Source organism: Pyrus communis, chromosome 15 (assembly GCF_041283825.1).
Source record: "Pyrus communis isolate YQ-2024b chromosome 15, ASM4128382v1, whole genome shotgun sequence".
Classification (NCBI taxonomy): domain Eukaryota; kingdom Viridiplantae; phylum Streptophyta; class Magnoliopsida; order Rosales; family Rosaceae; genus Pyrus; species Pyrus communis.
Genome location: NC_142579.1, coordinates 3128601 through 3155527, shown reverse-complemented (window position 1 = coordinate 3155527; position 26927 = coordinate 3128601). Strand labels below are relative to the sequence as shown.

Here is a 26927-nt window from a genome sequence, read left to right as displayed (position 1 = left end):
AATAATGCTGCATACACATTTGTACAATTGACACCCGGAAAAAAAAAAAAAAAAAAAAAAGAGACAAACAAACAAGTGACCTTCAAAAGTAGGGTGGGATCTTACTTCTTAGGGTACTCTAAACTGTGTACTCTTATTATGTAGGAGTAGCACTAATTAGGGAATGTGAGATAGGTTCTAATCATAGCGCCTCCAGAAGGATCAGAAAGTGGATGTCTCACGAGGCCCTTTCTCAGGTTATTTGGAGCTAAAACAAACGTACAACGCGAAACAAAGGAGATCAGCCGAGGACAAAGTAGAGCCAAGGAAACCCTGCCACATCCTGCAATGGAAGAACAAACATCGATCAATCATTCAAGTTCGTCTAATTTTCCCGAAGAAATCTGTTCCAAGTTTACTTCATGAAGCAAGAATGTTTAGAAAAGCTACGCAATTGATCGTACCAGGTGGATAAGCAGAAGAAAGTACAAAAGAATGTCATGATGCCCTCAGTATCCTGTTGCAGAATAAGCGCTAGTCCAAAAAGAGCGTTTCCTTTCTTGCGGCCAGTGTATTCCTTGCTGAAAGGAAAAGGGTGAATCACAAATTGCAAGTATGACTCCTCATAGCTAAATGCTCTTGATGGTAGAAGACACTCGAAACACAGTATGCTAGCTAAGCAGGGATGCCGATGACAAAGCAAGCATAATTCAAACGCGAGACAGGTAGATGTTTAAAGAAAAAGAACATATCGATGCAGCTCACTCTGTGCCTTGCAAATTAACGATTTAGAGGGGAATGAGGATTGAAGGTTTCAAACTCAAGGCTCATGCAACAAGAACTCTAATACCATGTTAGGGAATGCGCCGATAAAGTAATATGAAGGTCACAACATACAGTTCTTGCAAGTCTGTCAATTATTTGATTTGCATGACTAACACTACCAACTATGGCTGCAAGTTTACAAGTTATGTGAATTACTCTATGGACAATGTAAGAGCAGCAACATGCAGACAGAGAGAGATGAGTTTCCTCTTCAAGCTAGTCATATTTCTAAAGGTAAGCTAAAAACTTCGAGAATGAGGTCCGAAGGATACCAAGCCTTTAAACAGTTCGACACACTCATTCTATATAAGATGCAGATAACTATTCCAAACAATCCAAACCAACACTTACCTGTGGCTGGATGTACCATGCAAGCAGCAGCACCAAACGCTAGGTTCTTTTGCTCTGTATTTGGTAAGGAGCCACCAACTGGAATCCAAGACCAATCCTGCATAAATTACTGCAAGATTATGCCTTGAATTATGAAAGTAAGCCAGACCAAATTACTGCATAAATTGTTCCGCTACACGGCAAGGCATTATGCCTAGTTCAGATAGTTCAGAGATGTTTTCACAATAAAGGCGATTGTTCATCTCAAAAATAGTAAGCATTGTCCTCCGTCATACAAAATTTACCTCTTCATAAGTTTTCGTAATACAGATTCCCATTGTCATTAACCATGACAAGAGCTTTTTCAAGTTTCCTGCAATCAATTTCTCTAAGTACTTTGAAAGCAAGTTAAGTAACAGGACAGACAAACTGATGTACATCGAGCAAACCTCAAAGAACAATGTTGTCGGAGACATGGGCATGACAAAGAAATGTTGGATATTCTGCTTCTAAAGATGGAGCCTTTTGCTTTGTGTAGTTTCTATAATCCATGAAAACCATCAGGCTGGGATCATACGGATTATTTTCCACCTGAAATTGTAAGAAAGAATGGACATAGTAGCAAGTCATCAAAAAGTTTCTGCCCCAATAGGAAGTTAAGGAACTAATCATCCCAGAGTACAATTGTTCCTACCTCAACTTCGATACCATACGCTGTTTGGACTGCCACTTTTGGACCACCCACCTTGTACTGCAAAAGCTTCCCAGAAGCAGCTGCTGATGCAACAGTAGCAAGCCTGTAATACCAGTTAGATGTTTGAAACAGGCCTGGAATAAGTAGGATAAAAGATAAATATACTTTCTTTCAACTGAAGAAACGTTATTCCCTCGTACCTACACGAAACAACGATATTGTGCCCACAGGCTACATGACTAATGCCATTACTAGCTTCAACAATACTTTCCACACTTGAATCGAGGTACAAAACACCTGACTCCACACACCTAACAAAATTTAATATGAATTATGCATCTAGAGAGACTACAATGCCTGCAAACATGAAACGAGTAGAAATATAGTAGGATAGGGTTCTAGTTGCTTTCTCAAAAGCTCCTCATGTAGCATATCTCGACAAACACGACCATAAGTGCGAAGGATCCAAACACGTTCCATACACCCTTCAAGTCCAAGATCTGGAAATATAAAAATCAAAGTGAATATCAGATGTGAGCAGAGTTTGTGAATTGGGTAGTTCACAAACCATACAATTAACAAGACATAATAGTAAAGTTAATACCTTCAAACTCATCCTCCCAAACACCATAGTTATATGTGAAAGGGAGATCGGGGCCAATAAGCCCAACTTGGCTGACTCTGCAGCCAGATCAAGGCACAACTAGGATCAATTGGTTGTACTTTATATAGGGATAAGAATTGAGTTTCCTCTTTGACAAATGTTATTCATTCCGGCCATTGTACGGTACAACACTGAACAGAGAGTACAACACTGACAAATGTTATTCATTCCCAAACATTGGACACTACAACAATAGATAATGCAATAAATACAACACAGTACTATAAGATATTGCAGAATCGGGTGAATCAAAGGAGCCCTAGTGTTCAAGCTTCCATATGTTGTGGTAAACTTAAGTAGTGGCCTCAAGAAATGGATAATCAGTGTAACCAACGATGGGATCAGATGTGTAGAATGTCTCTCTGTTGTACTTGTTCAGAGGAGCAGTAAGCTCAAATCTCTTTGGCAAATCAGGATTCGCCAGGAAAATACGGCCATAAGCAATAAGATCTGCACGGCCCTCAGCCAGAGCATTGTTCCCATCTTCCTTGTCGTAACCACCAGCAGCAATGAAGGTACCATTAAAAGCCTTTCTCATTGGTACAAGACTATGGGAGTAGTCACGCTTTTCTGCAGCTATCGTTATCCTCGGCTCAACCATGTGGCAGTACAGGATCCCATATTTGTTCAATGAATTGGCCATACAGAGGCCTAATTCTTTTGGATTTGAATCCCCCGAGTCCATAAAGTCAGCAAATGGAGATAATCTAATTCCAACTTTATCTGCTCCTATTTCGTTAGCGACAGCTTCAACAATTTCCAGAGCAAATCGACAACGATTCTCCACAGATCCGCCATATTGGTCTGTTCGGTCATTCACGTGATCTTTCAGAAACTGATCAACAAGGTAGCCATGGGCCCCATGAATTTCCACTCCATCAAAGCCTGTATGTCAGACAAACAATTACAGTGCACCAAATATTATTTGTAAGCTAGTATGAACTATTATCACACAGCTAGTCAAACTGCAAATTTTGAGTTCTCGCAACTTTTGTTTTGTACTAAAGTAAAAACAATTTACCAGCTTCCATAGCATTCCTTGCAGCAAGTCTGAAATCATTGACTATTTGTGGGACTTCATCTGTCCTTAATCGCCTTGGAGGAGAAAATTCAATAGCATAAACGCCATTAGATGGTGTTTCGGAGGTTAGTGACTTGTCAGTACAAGAGATTGGAGCTTGCCCATTTGGCTGAGATCCTGTAAGAAAATATAGATAGAATCACAATCTGAAAGATTACTATTACAGGAATTTCAAGGCAACATTCTGATGCTTCAGTGGCCTAACTTTTCACTTATGATCCGAACGCTTTCAATGACCCAACGTGAAGTCATAAAAGTGTAGTGTTAGAACCGCACCAGTATTTGAAACCCTCCCAACATGCCAAATCTGACAGAAGAAGATGCCTCCTTTAGCATGAACAGCGTCAACAATGGGTTTCCATGCTTCAACTTGCTCCTTTGTCCATATACCGGGAGTATCTGGGTACCTTCGCGTATTAAAGAACCAAAAATGTTATCAAACTTTGAAATGAAGAAAGTGCACATTTAAAGTATGTTTTCCATTTAAAATTTAACATAAAAGAAACTTGAGAAAAGCAAATATTTGTGAAGCTACCCTTGAGCTGTGTCAGAAACTCCAGTAGCTTCAGATACGAGAAGACCCCTGTTAGATGTTCTCTGAGAGTAATATAAGACGGCATGTGGCTGAGGAACATTTCCGTATGATCTTTGTCTGGTCAATGGTGCTAAGACAACTCTGCAGAAAGGCAAGGAAGAAGTATATTATCAGAATGCACCTACTACATAGTCTATGACAAGTTTGATAGGAAGTATTATCAGATCTTGCTAAACAGAACAAGATTTAAGTATTACGACAACAAGGCGACAAAGGAGATATACTTTTCCTAGCCAAGTGGACCTAATATCAAAGATGAATTAAGTAATTTCAGGTCAAGGTCAAGTACTAACTCAGGTGTGATGAGTTCGATCAGAGTTCACACCTCATGATGTACCATTTATGCTTTGGGAAGCAATATCAAACCGAATGTCAGTCGGTTATAGGCATCATCCACGCATATATTTGGTTTCAAGATCTGGGGCTTACGGCGAATTTCAGTAACACCTGTCCTAGTTTATTTTCTTTAACAGTTAGACTTTAGTTGCTGTGATATAGTTACAACTTTAAGATACGATGTGTTCAAACAATCTTGAACACAAAGCAAGTAATTCATAGCGGTAGACATCAATACAAAGTTTACAAACTGAGCCAAAAGTTGCAGCACACTATCTATTGTAACTCAAACTCGCAAACTAAACCAATTCCTTGCCTTGCAAGTAATGTGAACATGCAAATGTTACATAACAAACCATGCAATGAAAGTTGCTGCTTTTATTTCTGAAAATTCAGGATTCTTGCATAGGCAAATAAACATTTGACAAGCACAAAAACTGCCCAGTAACCTGCAATTTACCCAAAAAAATAAGCAGTAATTTCATTTTTCTTGATAGAAAACTGGGATTTTCTGCAACCCTGTTTCCAAATGAACAAAACCCAACAGCCCAAATCTCAACTACTCAAACAGAATAAATCAACAAAACCAATGCAGAATGTAGAAGAATAAAATTGTAGAAAAGGTTGAGTGAGTGAGTGAGTTCGTTAAGTTTAACCTATGAGAAAGATTGAAGTTTCCAAGTTTGTACGGAGCAAGAAGTGGGCTTGTGGGACCACCTACTTGAGTTTGATTAGTGGTAGCCATTTTCAGAGCTCGATCCTGATTTTTGATTTGATTTGATTTGATTTGATTTGATCTGCTCTCACATTGGGGGATTTATACCGTCGGGAGAGGAGGAAGATGAACAGTGAACTATAAAGCAACACTAGCACTAGCTGGGGAGGGAGAGGCAGTGATGGGCCGGGCGGCTCCTTTTTCTAATCATTTTTTAATTTTTTATTACGAAATTGAAATATTTGATGACGCTTGTCATTACGTAATCGGTTTTTTTTATTTTTTTTATTTTTTATTTTTTTATGCCCTTTTTTTACAGTACGTATTGTTGGAAGGAAGGAAACTACGTGACAAAGACAAAGAAGGGCCTCTGGTAATTTACTGATCCTGTCTTTTACTCCTGCTTGATGCTTACCGTAACCATTTGTAACCTGATCATTTTTTACACAAAACATTCATTTGATTACCAGTGAAATTACTATTTTAATTCGAACAAAGGGGTCTTGAACTCAGTGAGTTAAAGAGAAAGCCCTACCAAGCATGCATTAGCAGGTAGGCAGAGGCAGAACCCAAGTGGGCGATAAGCTATTTGATAAAAAAAAAAAAAAAAAAAAAAAAAACTGGGTTGGGGTGGGATGGGCAATATTAATGGAGAGTTAACGGTAACGTTAATGTTAGGTTTGAATCTTAACGGATTTCACCACGAAGGTATAAATTTGAATTTTTTTATTATAGGGGCTATCTTCTTATTACACTATTATTACGGGAATCATTAATTTAATTTAACCATTTATTTTAATTCAAGCTTTGTGATTATTTATTGGGTTTGGATTGTGAGATACGAAAAATCTTATTTGAGCAAATTTGGACTATTGCCCCGATATTATGGATTCCTGTCGAAGATCTATGGAGTTGAATTGAACTAGAGGTCTGATCGATGTGGCGACTTTTACGAAGACAAAGTTGCACCTGTTTATAAACTAGAAGCGAGACAAGTATTGTCTGTCTTCTTATTTTCGGTGCCCTTTCGGATCCGTTTAATTTTTGTGATCACAGTTAAGTCACGTTAACATTTTATATTGTTTCTTTTATAGAGATAATAAGACAAAAATGAATAGTAATATAAAATGCTGACGTGACTTAACCGTGACCACACAAACAGGAGGGCACCGGAGGGCACACAATCCTTATCCTTAGAACGGGGGCTATTGGAGGAGTTTTTAGTTATTAAAGGTATTTTAGTATTTTTATATCAATTTTTTGTTATAATTATCACAAATTTAAAAAAATAGTTACAATTTTATAATGGATCCAAATTTTAGTTATTTTTTCAAATTTCCAATTGTCAGGGCCGATCTCCTTAATCTCTCCCTTTCTCTTTCCTCATCCTTTCAATTTGTTTTTTTTTTTGTTTTTTTTAGGCACGTGTCACAATTTTGAATTCTAAATCAGCATAATATGGGTTTCACACTTACCAAATCATCATTTAAAGCTGGTTTCAAAAAAAAAAAAAAAAAAAAAATCATCATTTAAAGCCAAATTTAACGAATTTATTAACAGTCATACGCAACTAAAATAAATGACAATAAATATATGATATAGTATCTTATTTTACATCAGACGATAAAATTTGACAATAATTATATAATAACATGTCTATCAGATGGCTGCCGATGTGGACGACACCAACGGCACCAACGGCCGGCTCCTTTTTCAAATCATTTTTCTTTTCTTTTTATTGATATGGCCGACACCACAATTGTGTTTCCTTTTTTCTTTCTTTCTCTATTATAGGAGATACAGTATCTTATTTTACATCAGACGATAACATATTTTAAGCGTCTAGTATAAGTGATGGTTGCCACTGTCGACACCACAGCCACCGTTTGACTATAATTTGGACATTCTTTTATTCATCTTTTACTTTAATCCAAATAATTGCATGCATGCTTTAGTTCAATTATTTACTCTTATTTATTACTATTATTTTTTTCTCTCATCATGCGCAATGGGATCGTCGTTTATTACCAAGGGCCAACATCACTTTTGGTGGTGTACATGAATTAGTGGGGGTGGATGGTGAAGTAAATGGTGCAACAATGGTGGCGTGTTGTGGTGCGGTGGTGGTGTTAATGACGGTGTTGACGGTGATGATGTTGACATAAATGATTTTCTATTTTTTTTTAGAGCATTTTCATGTAAAATGTCCTCATAAAATCAATTATGAAGAGTGTGCCAAAAATTTTGAGATGGGGAAAATTATTACTACATATTGAGGATTGAAAATGCTGACACAAGAAACCAAACGAACGAAAATGCCCTTCGAGCACTTGCCGCATTAAAACCTAGAGGTGCGGCCGCGAGGGTCTTGTAACGAAATTAACACCTTTGTCGGGCTCGCGTCTTGGGTCATTTAACTTAGTAGAGCTATCGGACCAAGGCGGCTTAGCGAAGCTCAAACCCCTCCTAAGGCTTAGTAAGGCGGGGCTGGATAAGGAATGATCCTTCAAGATTAGCAAATGGGATCACAATCCCTACAATCGTGGGCTAGTCATAAGCCACAACGTGGTTAAGGGTCTTCCTAAACGGGACACTTAATTGACACTCCTTGTTTTATCTCTCAAAGTCAAACGGCTAATGACTTAATGAGCGGGATAACGAGTCTCAAACAAGTCAATCATGAGACACCACACGTGCTCTAATAAATCACCTTCAAGCTTAGACCTACCACTAAATAAAGACATGGTCTTCGACCATGAATTGGCAAATGTTTCTCCACCAAGAAACCAAACCTTTCTTATTCATTTCATCTACTAAAGAAGGTGTATTCAATTTGGATTTTGATGAATTTTAACGGAATTATAAATCTCATGGAGTTTATGAATTTTAATTGATTGACATAGACTCATGTGAATTGTAAAGGAATTTTACATGAATTTTATTACAGAGTTTAATGGATTTTAATGAATCTAATTTTGTTATGGAGTCTAATGGATTTTAATGCAGTTTTTGTACGATCACTTTTTGTGTAGGATTTTCATTTGAAACTCGCTTCACCTTGTTACTCTATTCCAATTACTTCAATTAACGAGGCAGATAATGCTTTACTGTAGTGAAGGAAATTAGTTATGCCTATGTATCTGTTTGGACCTAAAATTATTAGGCTGAGCCGAGTATGGAATTGTTCTCGGCCCAGAAGCTCTGCTCGAGGATTGCTATAAACCATCCAGTTCATGGGCCGCCTAACTAAGGTCGGCCAAGTCCTGTTTGGAAAAAGAATATTCCAGATGAATAGAAAGTGGTGAGCCCTATGGCGAAGCGGATGAATGAAGAGGTTGAGTCGTGATGCAGTAAGGATTCTCGGCCAGGTAAGGATGTTGAAACTTGGAAGTGAATGTGGCCTAATAAGAGGTTGAATTCAAAATCCTAACAGAAGGAGGATTGGCCGAGATAAGATGGATTGGGGTTTGGAGTCCTAGTTCGAGTATGGTTAGGATTTGTTCTTGCTGCTATAAATAGAGAATGGAGTGCGCAATTCAAAAGACCTCCAATTCAACACACAATTGTCCTGCCCAAACCTATCAAACATCTTGAGATTTTTTTATTTTCTTTTTCCGCCAACACATCTTCAGTTTGAATAAACAACACTGTGAAGGCAACTGACGAACATCTTCAGTTTGGATAAACAACACTGTTACCGTAGAATCAGCCGACCGAGGGGCACCTTCAGTTTGGATAAACAGCGTTGCGTCATGGCCAACTAGTGACCTATCTAAGTCTCAGTCGAGAAGGGTTTTCGAATCTTTATTGGCAGAGGTCATCTTATTAGCCTTCTCGGCGAAGTAAGGTGTTACGAGTTACGACATTCAGCCCATTGAACGCCGAGTGATTTTATGATTGGATACTCACAAGTGAGTTTCAGAGTTCGGCATTCTGACGGCCGAACCACATTTATCATCAAGACATACATCACCTTTGAGTACTTATGTTCATATAGTCTGGTGTCGATTCGGCGTGCTTATACTCTCATGAATATAATCACTGTGACCGAATTCGGCGCTGACAATTCGTCAACTTCACAGAATTAGCAACCTTGTCTTTAGGCTCGAGAATCCAAAGGTCAAGATTTGTTCATTCCTCGGTCACAATTGCAAGATCAAAAAGTTAGCAACGCGCTTAACACAACATCAACAAATTGTACTCCTCGGTTAGGTTCGGCTGACGAGTTGGCCCCGCATCAACCGAAGGACGTAGTTAGCTCATTAGTTACTCGGCCTGTGTCACGTAGGCTTTGTAATTTTTAGGGTCAACATTTTGGCACGCATAGTAGGACCTTGTGCTAGACCTTCGGAGTTCATGACCATTGAGACACGGTCCGTAAAGAAGAAAACAATCATGGGAAAGTCAACAACCGACTTGCCAGTACAAGGCCCTGGACAAGATTTGTCTCAGGTACAAAATCCCTTCATTGTTGTGCCAAACGAGGCTGCAAGTGCGACACACCGAGAGAATGAAGTTTGTCTCGGCGGACAACCTCACAACCTAAACATTCCCAACCAAACGACAGGTATTTTCATCGAAGGAATAATGGAAGATTGCGACGAAGATGATGGGGAAAGTTCTGATCCCCCAACTAGGTTGGTTCTTCGAAGACGACTTAATGAATAATCTCAGCAAGTCGAGCAGTCGATTGGCCAAAAAATGAATAATTTGCTTGAAGCAATACAAAGCAATAATGATACACAGACCAAGTTGCTTGAACTATTGGTTAGTAAAGCCTTCGAAGATGGCCACATCGGCCAACCTCGACAGCTTCCCTTGAAGAATGTTCCATTACAAGCCGAGAAAAGATTCGCTCAGCTCCAACCAATTGACTTGGAACAAAGAGGAGGATTAATCAGTAGATTTGATGGACCTGACCAGAGAGTGGAAGCAACATCCGTCAATATGACCGAGGTCCAAAGAATGATCGATTCGGCCTTAAAAAAAAGTCCGAAGTTCCCAAAGTTCATCTATCCGTACCCGGCTTATTTGGAAAAGTTGAATATCCTAAAGGCTTCAAGATCCCAGACTTCAGTCTTTTCACCGGAGAATCGTCCTTATCTTCGTTAGAACATGTAACTCGATTCATTGCGCAATGTGGAGACGTTAATAACGACTTCCATAAACTACGGCTATTCAACTTTTCACTAATGGGTTTAGCCTTTGCTTGGTACATCAACCTCCCACCGAACTCCGTCCAGAGTTGGGAGGAATTGGTCGAGAAATTCCATGAACAATTCTATCGACCAGGGATGGTATTGTCCATTTCATCATTAGCTAGGATGGCTCAAGCTTCAGACGAATCGCCAATGGAATACTTAACAAGGTTCAAATCGGCTAGGAATTGGTGCCGAGTACCTCTTCCTGAAGTTGAATTCGTTAGAATCGCTCTAAACGGCTTGGACATGGAATACAAAATGAAATTCCTAAGGGCAAATATCCGAGATATGTGCGAACTGGCTCAACACGTTGAGCCGTATGATTATTTGCTCCGAGAGGAAAAAACCTCAAAGTTCCTATCCCGGGGAACAATATATAAGAATCCCACAATCAGTTACGCATTGGCCGAAAGTGAGGATCCCCAATACGTCAGTGTGGACGCGGTTGAAATAGTAATAGACAAACCATACGTTTGCAAGGCATTACCTCAAATCAGTCCCAAGGATGCCAAAACCCGCTCGACCTCTGAAGAGATGATTAAAACATCAAAAGTTTACACTTTCAATATCACTAAGGCCGATGCAATTTTCGACCAGTTGTTGGTAGCAAAAATCATAAAACTTCGCCCAGGACACAACATTCCTAAGGCCGAAGAGTTGAAAGGAAAAACGTATTGCAAGTACCATAATTCGAACAAGCATGCTACCAATAATTGCGTCGTGTTCCGTGATGCGATTCAAAGTTGGATTGAAAAAGGTAAGTTAAAATTTCCTGAGAAACAGATGGCAGTTGACGTCAATCCCTTCCCCTTGACGACAATTGGCATGGTGGATGCTCATCTCCCTAAAAACAAAGGAAAAAGGAAAGCCGAATTCATCCCAGTACAACATGTCCGTAAGCAGAGTGGTCAGCCGAGACTCAAGATTGATTTATTTTCAAACGAACCACCCACAGAATGTGGCAGCCACGTGGCACAAATGTGTCAATCATGTAAGAGATGTATTATATTAAAATAAAATAGTACGTGAGGTATGAAAGTGAATTTTTTTTTGAAGATATTGTATGAGGTTGTAATAGACTTCAAATCTGAGTTGGCGAAGGGCAATTTACCCTAAAAAATAGTAACTGATTTATAGTTTTAATACTCACACCCTTATTAAACTCCTAATTAATTCTCAATTCAAATATTTCCAAAATATTAAAAATAAAATTAGAATAAGTTTGTACGCATTAAATTTTTATAAAAAAATTTCAATTTTTTATAAAAAAATTTCAATTTTTTAATCTTATATGTACCTATTCTTAAATATACCAATTTGTTATATGAAAGGTGTACCTTTTTTTAATACAAAATGCACCCATTTTTTTTTATATAAAATTCTTTCAATCTTTTCTCTAATCTATTTTTTAAACTTAAATGGATACATTCTATTTAGTTGATTTGAGAATTTATCCGTGTTAAGTTTAATATAAAAAATTTAATAATGTTATTAAGCCTAATAATTTTTATTTTTTTGTGTTTTTGAAAAATGTACCCATGTTTTGGTACAATAATTTCTTGGTTAGTTTTGATGAACATGCCCGGGTGTGTACACACACACACAATACATTGGAGAGTATAATTCATCTTTAATATTTTTAATCCTATAAATTATGGGTTTTATTTAAAATCTCATTAAAATAAATAACTATAAATTTTATTTTTAATTTAAAAATATAATAACCTACATAAAAATATATTATTACATTAATGTCATGGACTTCTATCAAAAACTAAAAACTACAAAAATTTCAATTAAAGAATATTGACATACTGGTAGTTAAGGACCGCATCCAAAATGTCATTTTTTTAGGTTTCCGTTAAATTCCACTAATCATAATAAGATCATCACAAACTATCTTTTATTAAACTCATTGACTAGGCAAGCAATCAGTTAGCATGTTCAGGTAATAACCACACAAGCTACAATACTACACTTGATACAGATCAAACAATGCAGAATCATGTACGCAAACCGTGTAAGAAAAGCAACACGAAAACATGTACGCGGACTAATGCGGGAATTTCAGAAATATAAAAGCGTACAAGCTTCCATAACCTAAGGAGTGGTTTCAAGGAACGGATAATCAGTGTAGCCAATAAGCGGTTCAGACGCGTAGAATGTCTCTCTGTTGTACTTGTTTAGAGGAGCATTAAGCTCAAATCTCTTTGGTAAATCCGGATTCGCCAAGAAAAAACGGCCATAAGCAATAAGATCTGCACGGCCCTCGGCCACACCATTGTTCCCTTCTTCCTTGTCATAACCACCAGCAGCAATGAAGGTACCATTAAAAGCCTTTCTCATGGGTACAAGACTGTGGGGGCAATCACTCTTTTCTCCAATTGTCTTCATCCTCGGCTCAACCATATGGCAGTACACGATCCCATACTTGTTCAATGAATTGGCCAGATAAAGGCCCAACGCTTCAGGATCTGAATCCCCTGATTCCATATAGTTGGCAAATGGAGATAATCTAATTCCAACTTTATCGGCTCCTATCTCGTTAGCAATAGCTTCAACAACTTCCAGAGCAAATCGACAACGATTCTCCATAGATCCGCCATATTGGTCTGTTCGATCATTCACTTGATCTTTCATAAACTGATCAATAAGGTATCCATGGGCCCCATGAATTTCCACTCCATCAAAGCCTGTATATCAGACAAACAATTTCAGTGCACCAAATATTATTTGTAATCTAGGATTTTAAATGAGGCATGCAGTTATAATGTAAGGTTAGTTAACATGTAATCTAACGTGAACTGTTGTCACACACCTAATCAAACTGCAAATTATATTCATGGCTTTAACTACATTTGTAAGATTAGAGATGCTGCTTATGTTGAAAGCAATTTTTTTTTTTGTCAAACGATAGATTTGTTAGATTAGGGAGACGACGGCGGTTGAACCCACGCAGTAGTGCAAGGGCAACACTCATCTCTACCACTATGGTATAGGGTCACTTGCTGTTGAAAACAATTTTGAGTTCTCGCAAATTTTATTTCATACTTAAGTAAAGACAAATTACCAGCTTCCATAGCATTCCTTGCAGCAAGTCTAAAATCATTGACAATTTGTGGAATTTCATCCGTCCTTAATCGTCTTGGAGGCGTGAATTCAGAAACATCAATGCCATTTAATCGTATCGGCTTCTCAGTAGAAGAGATTGGAACTTGCCCATTTGGCTGAAATCCTGTAAGATTAGAAAATGTATATAGAATCACAATCTGAGAGATTTCTATTACAGGAATATCAAGGCAGCTCTCTGATGCTTCAATGGGCTAACTCTTCGCTCATGATCCGGATGCTTTCAAAGACACAAACTGAAGTCATAAAAGTGTGTTAGAAACGCACCGGTATTTGAAACCCTCCCTACATGCAAAATCTGACAGAAGAAGATGCCACCTTTAGCATGAACAGCATCAACAATGGGTTTCCATGCTTCAACTTGCTCCTTTGTCCATATACCGGGAGTATCTGTGTACCTTCGCATATTAAAGAAACAAAAATGTTGTCAAACTCTGAAATGAAGAAAGTACACATTTAAATGTATGTTTTCCATTTAAAATTTGACATAAAAGAAACTTGAAAAAAAGCTAATCTTTGTGAAATTACCCTTGAGCTGTGTCAGAAACTCCAGTGGCTTCAGTTATGAGAAGACCCCCGTTAGATGTTCTCTGGGAGTAATATAAGATCGCATGCGGCTGAGGAACATATCCGTACGATCTTTGTCTACCCATTGGTGCTAAGACAACTCTGCAGACGGCAAGGAAGTATTATGACAAGTTTGATAGGTGTTATTATAACTAGCCCCTTGAAGTATATATTATCAGATCTTGCTAAACAGAACAAAATTTAAGTAATACGACGAAAACGGCCGAAAGGAGATGTACTTTTCCTAGCCAAGTGCCTCTAATATCAAAAGATGAATTAGGTAATTTCAGGTCAAGGTCAGGTACTAACCCATGTGTGATGAGTGCTTCAGAGTTCTAGGCATCATTTATGCATATATTTGCTTTCAAGATCTGGGGCTTGCAGCGAATTTCAGTAACACCTATCCAAGTTTATTTTCTTTAAGAATTGACTAATTTAGTTGCTAAATATGTTTCCCAATGAACAAAACCCAACTGCCCAAATCTCAACTTCTCCAGCAGAATACAAATTAAAAATAAAAAAATAACAAAAAAAACATAAAAATCAATGCGGAATGTTGAAGAATATACTGTAGAAAAGGTTGAGCGACTGAGTTAAGGTACCTATGAGAAAGATTGAAGTTTCCAAGTTTGCAAGGGGTAAGGAGAGGGCTTATGGGACCACCTACTTGAGTTTGATTAGTGGTAGCCATTTCAATTCAACTGGGTTCAGAGCTAGATCCTACTTTTGTGTTTGGTTTCTTATTTGATTTTATTTAATCTGCATGGATATTTATACCGAATGAGGATCCTGTTTGGATATTTTTGTGAGGATCTTGAGATTCTTCAATTACGTTTGATCATCGTATATTATGCAGTTAGAAATTATTGTAATTTTTTTATTTAAAATTAAATATAAATAGTACTTGTCGAAATTTAATCGCACAACATACGATGAACATATGTGATTGAAGAATCTTTGAAATTCTCATAGGATCCTCAAAGAATCCTCATTCATTTATACGTTCGGGGAGAGGAGGAAGAGAAACTCAAAAGCAACACTAGCACCTGCACGGTCCCCTTCCCCTCCTCCTTCCTCCTGGGAGGCAGAGGCAGTGGTGGGCTGGGGGGCTCCTTTTTCAAGGGACACCACCAACGACCATTTGACCAGGAAGAAGTACTAGAGTAAAATTGGCAGTTCCTTAACATTACATTTAAGTTTGTAATATTTTAAACTAGTACATCTTTTAATTGAATTATTTTTGTCTAAGTTCGTCTATTATGCTCTAAATCATAAAAATAACAAGCATTTCAGGAACATCCACATGTATATGCATTCATATAGATATAGTCTAGGTTTGAGTTCAGTGGGTTATTTAATTTTGACTTAAATTGTGAGTTCTACTGTTCATTAAAAGAAGATTATTGGGTTTATCTGTATAATTAATGTTAGGAGTACTAAATTTTTAAACAAAATTTGCAAACCAAATGATATGTTATCAATAGGAAAAAAAACATGTTAGTCAACATTTAATTAATAATTCAATCATCAACAACCACACCATTTGGTTTACAAAATTTAGTTTAAAAATTTGTCTCCCTAGCATTACTCTTTATATTTTGGGAGTTTTAACGAAATACTCTTGGAACTATTCACTTTTAATGAAGATGACATTTTTACTCTAAAAAGTCACTCCTTGTGCCATTCACTTACAACATCTTTTTATCAATTTGATTAAAACTTAAAGTTTTCAAATCATTTTCATTAGTTTTCTTTTATATTTTAGCTAGCATCGTAGTCGTCGTGCCGCATAACCTAGCGTTTGTTTTCTACAAATTCAACATGGTGATAATGTCCTTGTGGATTTTCATCTTTATCCCTCATTTAGTTATCTCATTATATCTTAAATGATAAGTGATTAGGCCTTATCATTTTGTGGCCCGCATGTTTTGAAGGGGAGAAGAGAGTCTAGAATTTTATAACGAGGGGGTCATAATTTTGGCCAAAATTTTTTATTGGATTATTTTGTGGAGTTCCTAATTGGTACCTACCGGGTTATGTTCATTTTTGTTGAGGTCTTGTCGAGTGAGACATTTTATCAAACGCAACATGCGGACTGTAGGGTCGCACACAAGAAATAAGGGATGAAAGATAAAAGAAAGAAAGTAGTAAATTTACAAATAACTACACATAGAGTTGCACAAAAGAAATGGCACGTTGTAATTTAGTGTTTTTACTCATTCTTTTAGTTTATGTATGTATGAGTCGTATACAAATATAAATTGAGACTATCAAGCTATTAAGATCATGACAGCCAATAACTCATGTTAAATCTGCCACTAAATAGTGGGAACCTAATCCCTTATAATTCGAGCAAATTTACAACCTACTGTATAAAATATATTTATTCGTTGGCAAATTCAACCATGAACTAATTAATTCCAAAAGTCCTAGCTGGTGGGCGTCAAAAACTACCTGCTATTTGTTTTCTTCCCCCACCCACCAACCAAAAATAATACCTACAATTTGTTTGTCGAAGTAGCAACGCGGAAGACGATATGTACCTGCACGTAATCGGACATCTGTATCCAATTATACAATAGCCCAGTGCACTTAATTGATAGTTTTTTCCTTTCCTCCGACCCTCACCGTCACGAGAAGGACTCGAGTGTGGCCACTGTTGGTGGTGGGTTCGGGTGTTGTGAGAGAGGAGGTGAGACGCAATTAGGACTGAGTAAACATATAAAAATCAGAAGGAATAGGATAGCAACGATTCTGTGTGTGTGGGGCCGTATGACCATCCTGGTCCGGTTTCTGGATGAAAGAATTTCTCAACCGTCACACAGGTTGATGATTTCTTGGTTTCTTCTATATAGCGTATATAAGTAAGAAAAATTCAAAGGTTTGGTAGATCTTTCTTGGACGCAGGTTCCTAGGCTAACAGCCAGGAAAACGTGTAAACCGATTTTCTTTCGAACTAGGATTCTCTGATAAAACTAATTTCAATTTTTGAAAACTCCTGGATGTGTTTCTGAACAATTTCTTAGTGCTCGTGGAAAACAACTTTTCGCACAAATCCTACAAAATTCAAAAAACTAAATCGCATTTTGCTTTGTAGTTGTTCGAATCATAACGACTAAATATTATTTTTTATCTATTAATTTAAATTCGTGATATGATTTTTTTTTACGGTATAAAGAAAATTTTATTGATAACAAAAAAACTAAGTTACATCTAGTTAGGGAGGATATAAACCTTACCCTTAAAAAGCGAAGACAACAAAAAGGAATACATGAAAAAGAAGGGGAATATAAACCTTACCTTTCTAGAAACAAAAACAAGAATGATACAAAGAAAAGAGGGAGGGGGGACATGAAACCTAACCCCTCTAAAACCAAACCTAAAAGTCTAAACTTGCAAAACAAGTTGAACAACACCTTAAAGTTAGGAGAAAAAAAAAAAGAAAGTGAGACAAACCTGGAAGCTGACATGCACATTAATTTGAGAAGCGATAGCTAGACAAACCAACATGGTATGAAAATACAGCAGCATGAGCCACCATTGAAGGAGGATCATGCCATGTTAAAGATGGAGAAGACAAGCCTATGTTAGCAAAAATGTTCGCAACAAGATTTCTTTCGTGATATATGTGAGATGCATAGAAAGTCATTTTTCGAATGGATCCAAACAAATAAGCCATTAAGTCATTTTTCGAATGGATCCAAACAAATAAGCCATTATGTACGAACAAACAAGGAAGGATCAAAATCTGATGATTGAGAGTGAATTGACAAAAATGCCCCTTGATGAGAGATTATTGACTTTCCTTGATCGTCATTTCATGACGCGTATGTGCTATTATTTTATTGTATTCTCGAAGTACTTGACGGTACAAATGCATAGGTGCAAATGGAATCAAATTCAGAATTACGACGAAAATTTTATGAATTACGAAGCATGAAGGGTGATTTGGTAATTTTACATTCACCGGGATAATTTTTTTTGTTGTCTTTTATGACTTTGGGTTGTGTGCCAAGTAGCTAAGGCCCACACCCCACTCTTTCCTCTCTCCCTGCCTTCCAAATCTCTCGGACCTCTCATTTTAAAATAAAAAAAAAATTCTTCTCTACTCTCTCGCATTTCACTTTCTCCTACCTTTCAGCTCCTTCTCATCTCTCCCTCCCTCTCTCTCTCTCTCTCTCTCTTTCTGCAAGTGCAGAGAGACCATGCCACATCACACCACCCTCGCCGGAACATTGGAGCACCGATCCACCACCACCAGCCACTTACGATGGTGGCCACTCCGACGAGCGTCAAAAATCCAGATCACCACCTCACTACACTCTCAAACTTTCTCATCTCAAAGTCTCCATCTCTCTGCAAGCACCGAGATGGTGCAACGACAAGCTACCTCCACGGTAAGGCACCCAACTCACCACACCACCCTATCTCTCTTTCTCACGTCACCACCGATGCAATTTTCCCAGCGAGTTCTTGTGTTCCGATCAAGGTAAGCCTTGGGTCACCTCTCTTAGATAGCCATTGTTCATGCTGCTAAACTTCTCCAGAAAGGCATGAGAATTAGAGTGGGGGATGGTCCTCCTTCGTGGTTTAGAAGCAATGTTAAGATGCATGATGTCTGATTTGGTGAAGTTTGATATAGAACCACAATTGGGAGGAAAAGTTCCCCAGATTCCGACGATCCGTGAGCATTTGGTCACTTTTAAACGACATTTCTGGCCATCTCCAGCCATGAGTTGGTCCCATGTAGGAATATATCGATTCGCCTCATTCCAAACTTCACATCCATATATAAATTGCTGGTTATGGATGAGATTTGAGCTCGTTTAAAGCTCTGGAAATCGGCCTAAAAAACTGGCCAGATTTCTGGTTTCGCGAGGGAGGCGAGTACGATAGATAGTACTCGCAGGTGCGTGGGAGTTATCCTGTGCTCGGCGCATGCGACAACTCATGGAGAGACCCGAGGCCCAATCTTAGGTTTCTCGAAGTGCCAAATGCAAATCCGTCCTCCATTTTTCGAAATTCTATTGTTTTAAAATAGTTCATTTATTATTATTAGTCGTACTTTGTACGAAAACGCGTATTTATGTTAGTACATTATATATTTATGTGAATGATTTCATTTCTAGGTGAAACGCATCGTAAGGACCTTCGATGCCCGTGAGGTTGGTTCAACCCGACTACATGACCTGTGAGTGGGTCTTTGCTTTTAGATATTATATATTTATTTAGTTTCTATTTTATATTTATTAAAAAAATTTCTACATTACGCTTAGATTAGACTAACATTTTTAGAAATTAGCGTATTGATGGAATGTACGAAAGTATGCTAAATCTTACTGGATGCACAAGTAGGCGAGCTATTATGGGATTTTATTTACAACCATGATTAATATTTTATTGAATAGAATTATGCGGATGTGAATTATTGATTTACCGTTGCCTGATCGTGTTCACGTTATATGTTCATTGTGTGCTATACTGGTGTCAATAATCGTCCGGGCCAGGGCCAGGCTTCACGTGTATGTTCATATTGCACCGTATGCTCAATTTGGATCTATTGTAGGTGCCAGTCCTGTTCTACATTGCTATAGGCAATTAGGCCTCGTATGTTACACACATAGCGCCAATCTTCACGTGATTGTAGTACTAGAGCGTAAATCATTATTACACCCACTCTTGTTCATGTCAGAATATCTCTACATGAACTCGTGTGTCAACATATGTCGATGAGCACCCGATATTACATGTTCGTTTCTGCAAGATATTGTGATTACCGATTGTCATATGTTTTATAGGTGAAATATTTATGTTTTGCAGTAAGTTTTCATACTATACCTAGTATGTATATTTTGGAAACTATACTTGTTTTATGACAAGAGGTCATTATGTTTTTGAAAAAGTTTTTACAGAACTTTATTTTTAGGCCCACTCACCCTTATTTTTCATCCATCCAGGTTTTAGTGGCAAAGCTTTCGTGTCAACGAGGATTCTTGGAAAATCTTGGTATAGGTGACTACCTTCGATGGTATAATTATCATCCTACCTCTACTGTACTTTACTTATGCTCTTCATCATGTGTGAATTGGGTTCAAACCCGCTCACATGCACTCTTATATTTAGGCACTTTTAGGTTTAAATTTATTCACACTTCCCACATCATTACACTTTATGGTTTCGTCACCTTCTTGGTGTCAGTCAGCACATCTCGATTCGGAATCTAAGTGGACTTAAGGTGTGTCACAAAACCCTGAGAGTAACCAAGAATAAATTTCCCACCATGAACAATCGTAGAATTGATAGATATGCAAAGACAATGAAAATAGATTGGACAACCCTAAAAAATAAACTCATTTCAAGCCTTCCAAATAGCTGAAATAATAGAAAGACTTGCAAAAATTTATAGATTGTGCAACTGTTTGGAAGAGGGCTTACAGACATAGTCATCCCAAAAAAAACAACCAAAGAATCTGAAAGAGACAAAAAGGTACCAAATTGACATGCTAACCACCTCCAAAGTTGCCTAGATATCCGACAACCAAAGAAAAGATGAGCAGTAGATTCTTTAGGATTACAAAATAAATAACAAATGGATGCCAAAGAAACACCATTTCGTTGTAGCGCACCCTCTGTAGAAAGTTTATAATGAAAAAGCCTCCAAGCCATAATAGATAGTAGTGGAGGAATAAAATGTTGCCAAATAACCTTAGCCCACAATCACTATGTCTCATTCGAATAAGGTGATAACCAGAAGAAAAAAAAAACTTCCCAGTAGGTGAGGGCTCCCAAATCAATTTGTCATCCTCAACATTTAAGGGCAAAAGGCAGACGTAAAATCTGTTGCACCAACTTTGTGCTTCAATAACATCTGAAACCCGAGGAAGAACCTTAGGTGAAATGACCAAAGATAAAGGAGGGCTAATAATAGGTTCATCCAACCATTTGTCAAATCAAAAGGAAGCTGGCCTTCCATCACCAATAATCTAACGACTATTATTATTCAAAATAGGCAAAGCACACTTCAAATCACGCCACACAGAAGACCATAAATAAATATTTTAATTTTGGTAAGGCGAAAGAGGAAAATGCTAACAAGCAAAAGAATCCCACAAAGAAGAGGATTGTAAAGCATCTCATCCAAAACTAAGCAAAGTCGTCAAGTTCAAAGAAGCTAAATCACAAAGACCAAGCCATCTTCTTTTTTTAGATCCACACACGATACTCTAATCAACAGTTACCAACTTCTGGGAAGTTAAATCCCCTGACCAAATAAAATTCCTTGCGCAAGTAGAAAGATGCTTTAAAACACAAGATGGCAATTGATAAACTGAGAAGCTATGAAGGAATAAGCTTTAATAAACGGACTGCACCAATTGAAATCGTCCATCCATTGTTAGAAGTTTACCTTTCCAACCCGAGAGGCGTGCTTTAGCCTTGTCTACCAAAGCTTGAAAGTGAATTCTCCTTAGCTTACCACGAAAAATAGGTACCCCAAGATAAATGAAAGGAACAACACACAAACGAAAGCCAAGGTGCCTGGAGACATGCGCTTTACTATGGACTAAGGAGAAGCCGAGATAAAAAGTACTCTTATACACATTAACAAATTGCCTTGATGCACAACCATACTTATCCAAGAAATTTCGAAGAGAATGAAGGGATTGAACATTCCCAAGACAAAATGTGAAAAGATCATCAGCATATAACACATAAATAGGAGGGCAACAACCTCATGGAGCTGAAATAGAAGTAATCCGTCTAGTAGAGAAAAGTAAAGATAAACCTTTGCTCAAAGCTTCATCTGCTAGACAAAAAAGAAGTTGAGAAAGAGGGTCACCTTGACGTACCTCCTGGGAGAAAGAGAAAAACACACGCGGTATGTCATTTACTGAAATTAAAAGGCAAGCTGACTGTAATAAAACATGCACCCAATCCACAAAGATACTAGAAAAACCAAAACTAGAAAGCACAAAGAGAAGAAAATTCCAGTTCATAGTATCAAAAGCTTTAGCGATGTCGACTTTTATGCCTACATTACCACCCAAAGCCTTTTTGTCCATAAAATTGAACCCTTCTAAAACTAGCCCAATGCAATGAGAAAGACGTCTACTTGCCAAAAATGCCGTTTGTTGAGGAGAAATCATGCGAGTGGCAATTGGGATATTTGATTTTCATAATTTCCTAAAAAATCAGTGACTAATAAGTAGACCAAATAATGATGGACTGTGCGATGATTAAGAGAAAAAGTGACCATAGTCGGGGCCAATAGTCGTATAAAATGAAAGAGCTAAAACGATCGATGACTAATGGAATGTCGGAAAGTTTCTAGTCACTTTCAGTTCAGGTTTTCATCTGATTATCAAAGTTTCGTCCGAATTAATGTGTCTTGTCCTAGTGGTGGAGTTAGGAATTTACAACTATAGGGTCAAAAAAATACTTTAAAAAATTGATCATACTTTTATTTATAATTATCCACGATGTGTTCTCATATTTTAGAAACATCATATCATAACATCATTATCAATAGAACTAAATACATATTTCTCTATGTGTACAACTAAACTACCATTCAACTATTGATCTTCCACTCTATTACAATGTGGATTCTTCACAATATTCATCACTGAAAAGGTTTTTTTAACAGAAATAGTCGCAACTGATAAAATCAATACTAATTTGACTAGCAAGTATTCCTCTTTTCCTCCACCAACTTCTGTGCAAAACTATTAATTTCTTTCAAAACAGGAAATTTACTATGCAAAGACGTGTTAGAAATATAATTCTTAAGTTCAAAAGAGAATGGCTACGCATATAACACACACGGTACAGAGGAGTAGTTTGGGGGCATTAGCTTTTTATCATTATTTTGACGATATCTTTTAGTTATGTGCATTCTTATTAGTTGATATTTTGATCTACACTTGGGAGGAACTTGCACAGAATATGAGAGAGAAATGCAATGTAGCCGTTGTTTTTCGTTTGTTGTTGCATGAAATATGATTTGAAAACAAACATCTTGTAGCAGCCCCAAGTGCAGAGTGCTATTTTTATTTCAGAAAAATTAGTCTGTTACAATGGCATAGTCAAAACAACTTTCAAGGAGGGTAAACTTCAAATAACTATAAGATTAAAAGATAATACGAAAAACTCATACAAAAATAACAATTCTTAGCCTTAATAGAAAAATAATAATAATTCTCACCAATAAACAACAAAATCACAAAGAAAATTGTAAACTAAGAATTAAGAACTACCTAATTGATTTGTTGATTTAGAAAAGAACTCCAAAGATGAACAAGTGAAGGCTTAGTGTCTTGGAGTTGGAGGAGAAATTTTTTATTGTGCCCGGAATATGGGTAGTACAACACATGTTATTATATAAGTCACGGAAAGTTATATTTTTTAAGTTGTTAAAATTTTTTAACACAAGTATCTCACCGCTTTTATAGTGACATGTGGTGTACCATTCCGTATCCTAGGCACACTAAAATTTTTCTCGAGTTGGAGATGCCCGATTCTATAAATAGGAGAAGTTTAAAAGTTTTTTTTTTTTTTTTGGTTTTATTTTTTATATTTTATATTTTTATTTTTATATTATATTTTTTTTTATTGATGGAGGAGAAGTTTAAAGTTTTATGCTAATTGATTGATTACCTTTTCATTTTATCTAATTCTCGTAATTTCTAAATATTATAAATGTATTAATAATAAAAGAAGATAAAAAGGTAAGAAATGTTGTAAACACTGGGTATGTTCGCCTACACATATACAATAAAGATTCATATGCTAAATAGTGAAGTTTTTGTAAGTTTTCAAAGTAGTTGCTCTATAAATAAAGCACTACGAGTGTTCAAAATATATGATACAAAAGCAATAAGAAAAGAAAGATAAGTTAGAATATTTTCAGTATCCTCTTATTTCTCTCTAATATGCAATCATTTTGTGTAATATTTTACAATAACCTCGCTCCTATCCCTATCAAAGATTATTTCTTTAACTTTTGCCTATTTATAACAAGAAATAACTCTATCATATTGGAACTCTTCAGTCAACTAACAAATAAAGCCATCAGGGCTAAGTTGTTTAGGGGGCCACAATGGTCAATATATAAGAATATAACAGATTATATATACTAATTTAATGAGAAGCATTAAAAGTTCAGTAGGGTTAAATGATCACTCTAATCACAAGGTGGCTCCACTCCTCATATGTTAACTGTGAGCTTCTTCAAGAAAAAAAAAATTAGTTTGAAACGTGCCTTGTGATTTTTGTAATTGATTGTTTTTCAAAAAACATTTCATCATCCATTCGTTCTGCATGAGCGTGTTAGTATCCTGTAAAGTTTGAGGAAAAGGTGATTGATGACCGAGTTAGTGTTGTACCACTTCCACTCAAATGTTGAAGAGGGAACGAATAGCAAAGCGCGGAGGCAAAACTGCCGACTAGGATGTATGTCTAGTTGATGAGTTTTGTATGTCTTTTTGTACTCAATTCTCTTAGTGTTTGTATTGGCTTGGGAGCCCGATGATTTTTCCAGTGATGGGTTTTGCCTTGTTAAATCCTACATCATGTGTGCATATTTAATTTATCTTTTTAACTGTATATGTGTTGTGAATGTGAAAATTAACTTGAACACTGTATTTGAGTTGGAATTTTAAGTTGGATCCTATTCACCTCCCCCCCCCCCCCCCAATTTTTTCGACGTTAAACTAGTACCCATTCTGGAACTTTCAATAGGCAAATGTTTCTCTGCCAAGAAACTAGAACTTTCTTATTCATTTCATCCACTAAGTGGGGGGTGTATTCAATTTGGATTCTAATGAATTGTAACATAAATAAATTATCATGGAGTTTATGGATCTTATTTGATTGACATAGACTCATTTGGATTGAAAAGGAATTCTACATAAATTTTGTTTAATGAATTTTGATGCAGTTTTTGTACATTCACCTTTTGTGTAGGATTTTCATTTGAAACTCACTTCGCCTTGTTACTCTATTCCAATTACTCCAATTAACATGACAAATGACATTTTACAACAGTGATGGAAAGCAATCATGCTTATATAGCTTGGTTCATGTTCGATAATCACCAATTCTCCTCTTCCCTAAAATCAAAACCACTTGGACTTTCTTAACTGTTAGATTCTACCACCTACGTTAGCTTCCATCTTTTTGTTGTAAAAACATGTTGCCACTCATGTGGAGGAATATTTTCGTCAATCCACTTCCTAGGGCTTGTTGCCATCAATTTGCATGAACACAAAAGGCATTTTTTGGTGGCAGCGTTGGAGTAAGGTGATGAAGAGAAAGGGAGAAGTTGATTTTGGGTGTGATTTTGGCAAGGATTGCTGAAGAATTGAAGTGAAAAATGATTGTTGGCATCAAAATTTGTAGCTTTATATATGGATTGTGGGTGCATGTGTTTCTTCTGTGTTTTTGGTTCTCCGTTACTTAAATTTACTAAAATTTCAAATTAGTTATTGTTTAACATTGCAGTATGTGTTTTGTATCAGGTTTGTTGTGATGACTACTGGATAATTGCCAAAGACAATAGTCTTGGTCTAATAGGTCCTTATGCACAGAATTTCATGACCCCCATTATTTAGAAAGTGTCAACCAGAAAGATGTATAGAATGAAATTGGAGTAGAGAACCAGAAAGCCTGATGGGTACAACTTGAGAGAACTTAGAAGCGTATATATGAACTCAAATGGTGATGAAGAACCGGATTCAATGAGAAGGAAAAGGAGGAAGAAGAAACGGCCCATGTTTAAACATTATAGAAAAGAAACTGATCTCGGTACCATAGAGTTTGATTTGGGGATGGTTTTTCCTGTTAGACTAAACATATAAACCAAGATCGTGAAACATGAATAAGAGCCATCAAAACACAAACCATAGTTCATAACTATTGTACAGCTCTTACCTGCAGATGCACCAGAAGAAGAAGCCATAGTCGATCTTGGCAGCAAAACAAGTAGTAAACCTTCTCCTCTTTCCAGATTTAAAATGCTCAAACAAATAATAGGTCTTGGTCCTAGACAGAGCGTAATATCTGTTAGAGCATATATAGAACATAATCCTAGCCAAAACCAAAAAAGATTTTCTATTAAAATCCATATAGAAAACTGAAATTGTTTCCTTATACAATAAGGAATCAGCTCCTCGTTCTATTTGAATCCTAGAACAACATGGATTGATAATCCATACTCATTAAGACTTTCTATCAAACTTGAGACGAATAACCTATTCTCCAGATTCATACTCATGCTCATATTCTTACATTTCCAAGTTCCAAGGAATTCAAAGAAGCTATGAAATGACACTTTTATAACAATTGCAGGTCTTACAAATTAACCACAAATGATTGGTGCAAGGTTAAGGCTCATATTCATGCCCTTGGCAAGTGTATGCTTCTAATGACCAATCTGATAGGCAATCTTATTTATATGTTAAAACATTTGTTCCAAATCATACTTGTGGAAAAGATGAAAACAATACAAGTAGTGTGACCAGTAGTTAGTTGGCTGAGAGATGAGCTTATGATTGGAGATTAATCCTAAAATGGATGATAAGACAATGAAAGTTACAGTGAGGGATTGTTGTGCCTTGGCTGATTATCTTCACCAACATACAAACCCACAGTTGAATAGTTTAAAATACAAGAAATAAAGACACAGAGAAATTTACGAGGTTCGGCAAAAACCTGCCTACGTCCTCGGAGAGATATTGCTCTTCACTATGAGAAAAAACAGTACAAGTTACACATGAGTTAAATCGACATAACCCAATCCCATATCCCTTGTACA

General features: G+C 36.9%; 3 protein-coding genes, 1 long non-coding RNA gene and 1 pseudogene across 7 annotated transcripts; 2 read left to right on the top strand and 3 right to left on the bottom strand.

Moving 5' to 3' along the window:
* On the bottom strand, positions 1-2459 carry LOC137727713 (lycopene epsilon cyclase, chloroplastic-like; annotated as a pseudogene). The gene is made up of 8 exons (XR_015957051.1): positions 2433-2459; positions 2273-2328; positions 2029-2160; positions 1829-1931; positions 1440-1725; positions 1156-1252; positions 444-560; positions 1-322 (listed from the first exon to the last, which is right to left on the bottom strand). The product of XR_015957051.1 is annotated as a lycopene epsilon cyclase, chloroplastic-like (transcript).
* Positions 2460-2630: 171 nt separating this feature from the next.
* On the bottom strand, positions 2631-5393 carry LOC137714334 (putative 12-oxophytodienoate reductase 11). Its single transcript, XM_068453577.2, has 5 exons — positions 5161-5393; positions 4109-4249; positions 3850-3980; positions 3514-3690; positions 2631-3377 (listed from the first exon to the last, which is right to left on the bottom strand). Exons 1-5 carry the CDS (start codon positions 5247-5249, stop codon positions 2785-2787), a joined length of 1131 nt encoding a protein of 376 aa, XP_068309678.2. The 5' UTR covers positions 5250-5393; the 3' UTR covers positions 2631-2784.
* A 5018-nt stretch (positions 5394-10411) lies between these two features.
* On the top strand, positions 10412-11487 carry LOC148690372 (uncharacterized). The gene is made up of 2 exons (XM_088686450.1): positions 10412-11177; positions 11477-11487. The coding sequence occupies exons 1-2, from the start codon at positions 10412-10414 to the stop codon at positions 11485-11487; spliced, it is 777 nt and encodes a 258-aa protein (XP_088542576.1).
* Positions 11488-12298: 811 nt separating this feature from the next.
* LOC137711562 (12-oxophytodienoate reductase 2) lies at positions 12299-14882 on the bottom strand. Of its 3 annotated transcripts, none has more exons than XM_088685021.1 (5): positions 14686-14882; positions 14078-14218; positions 13817-13947; positions 13491-13655; positions 12299-13113 (listed from the first exon to the last, which is right to left on the bottom strand). In XM_088685021.1, the coding sequence occupies exons 1-5, from the start codon at positions 14805-14807 to the stop codon at positions 12521-12523; spliced, it is 1152 nt and encodes a 383-aa protein (XP_088541147.1). In that variant the 5' UTR covers positions 14808-14882; the 3' UTR covers positions 12299-12520. The 3 variants fall into 3 exon arrangements, with proteins under 3 accessions (XP_088541147.1, XP_068306919.2, XP_088541148.1); XM_068450818.2 differs by having other exon boundaries at positions 14719-14876; XM_088685022.1 differs by lacking the exon at positions 14686-14882 and adding an exon at positions 14426-14631.
* Positions 14883-18245: 3363 nt separating this feature from the next.
* Positions 18246-22056, top strand: LOC148690371 (uncharacterized). Its single transcript, XR_015956595.1, has 3 exons — positions 18246-18605; positions 19246-19307; positions 20074-22056. It is a non-coding gene; the product is annotated as an uncharacterized LOC148690371 (long non-coding RNA).
* Positions 22057-26927: the final 4871 nt, after the last annotated feature.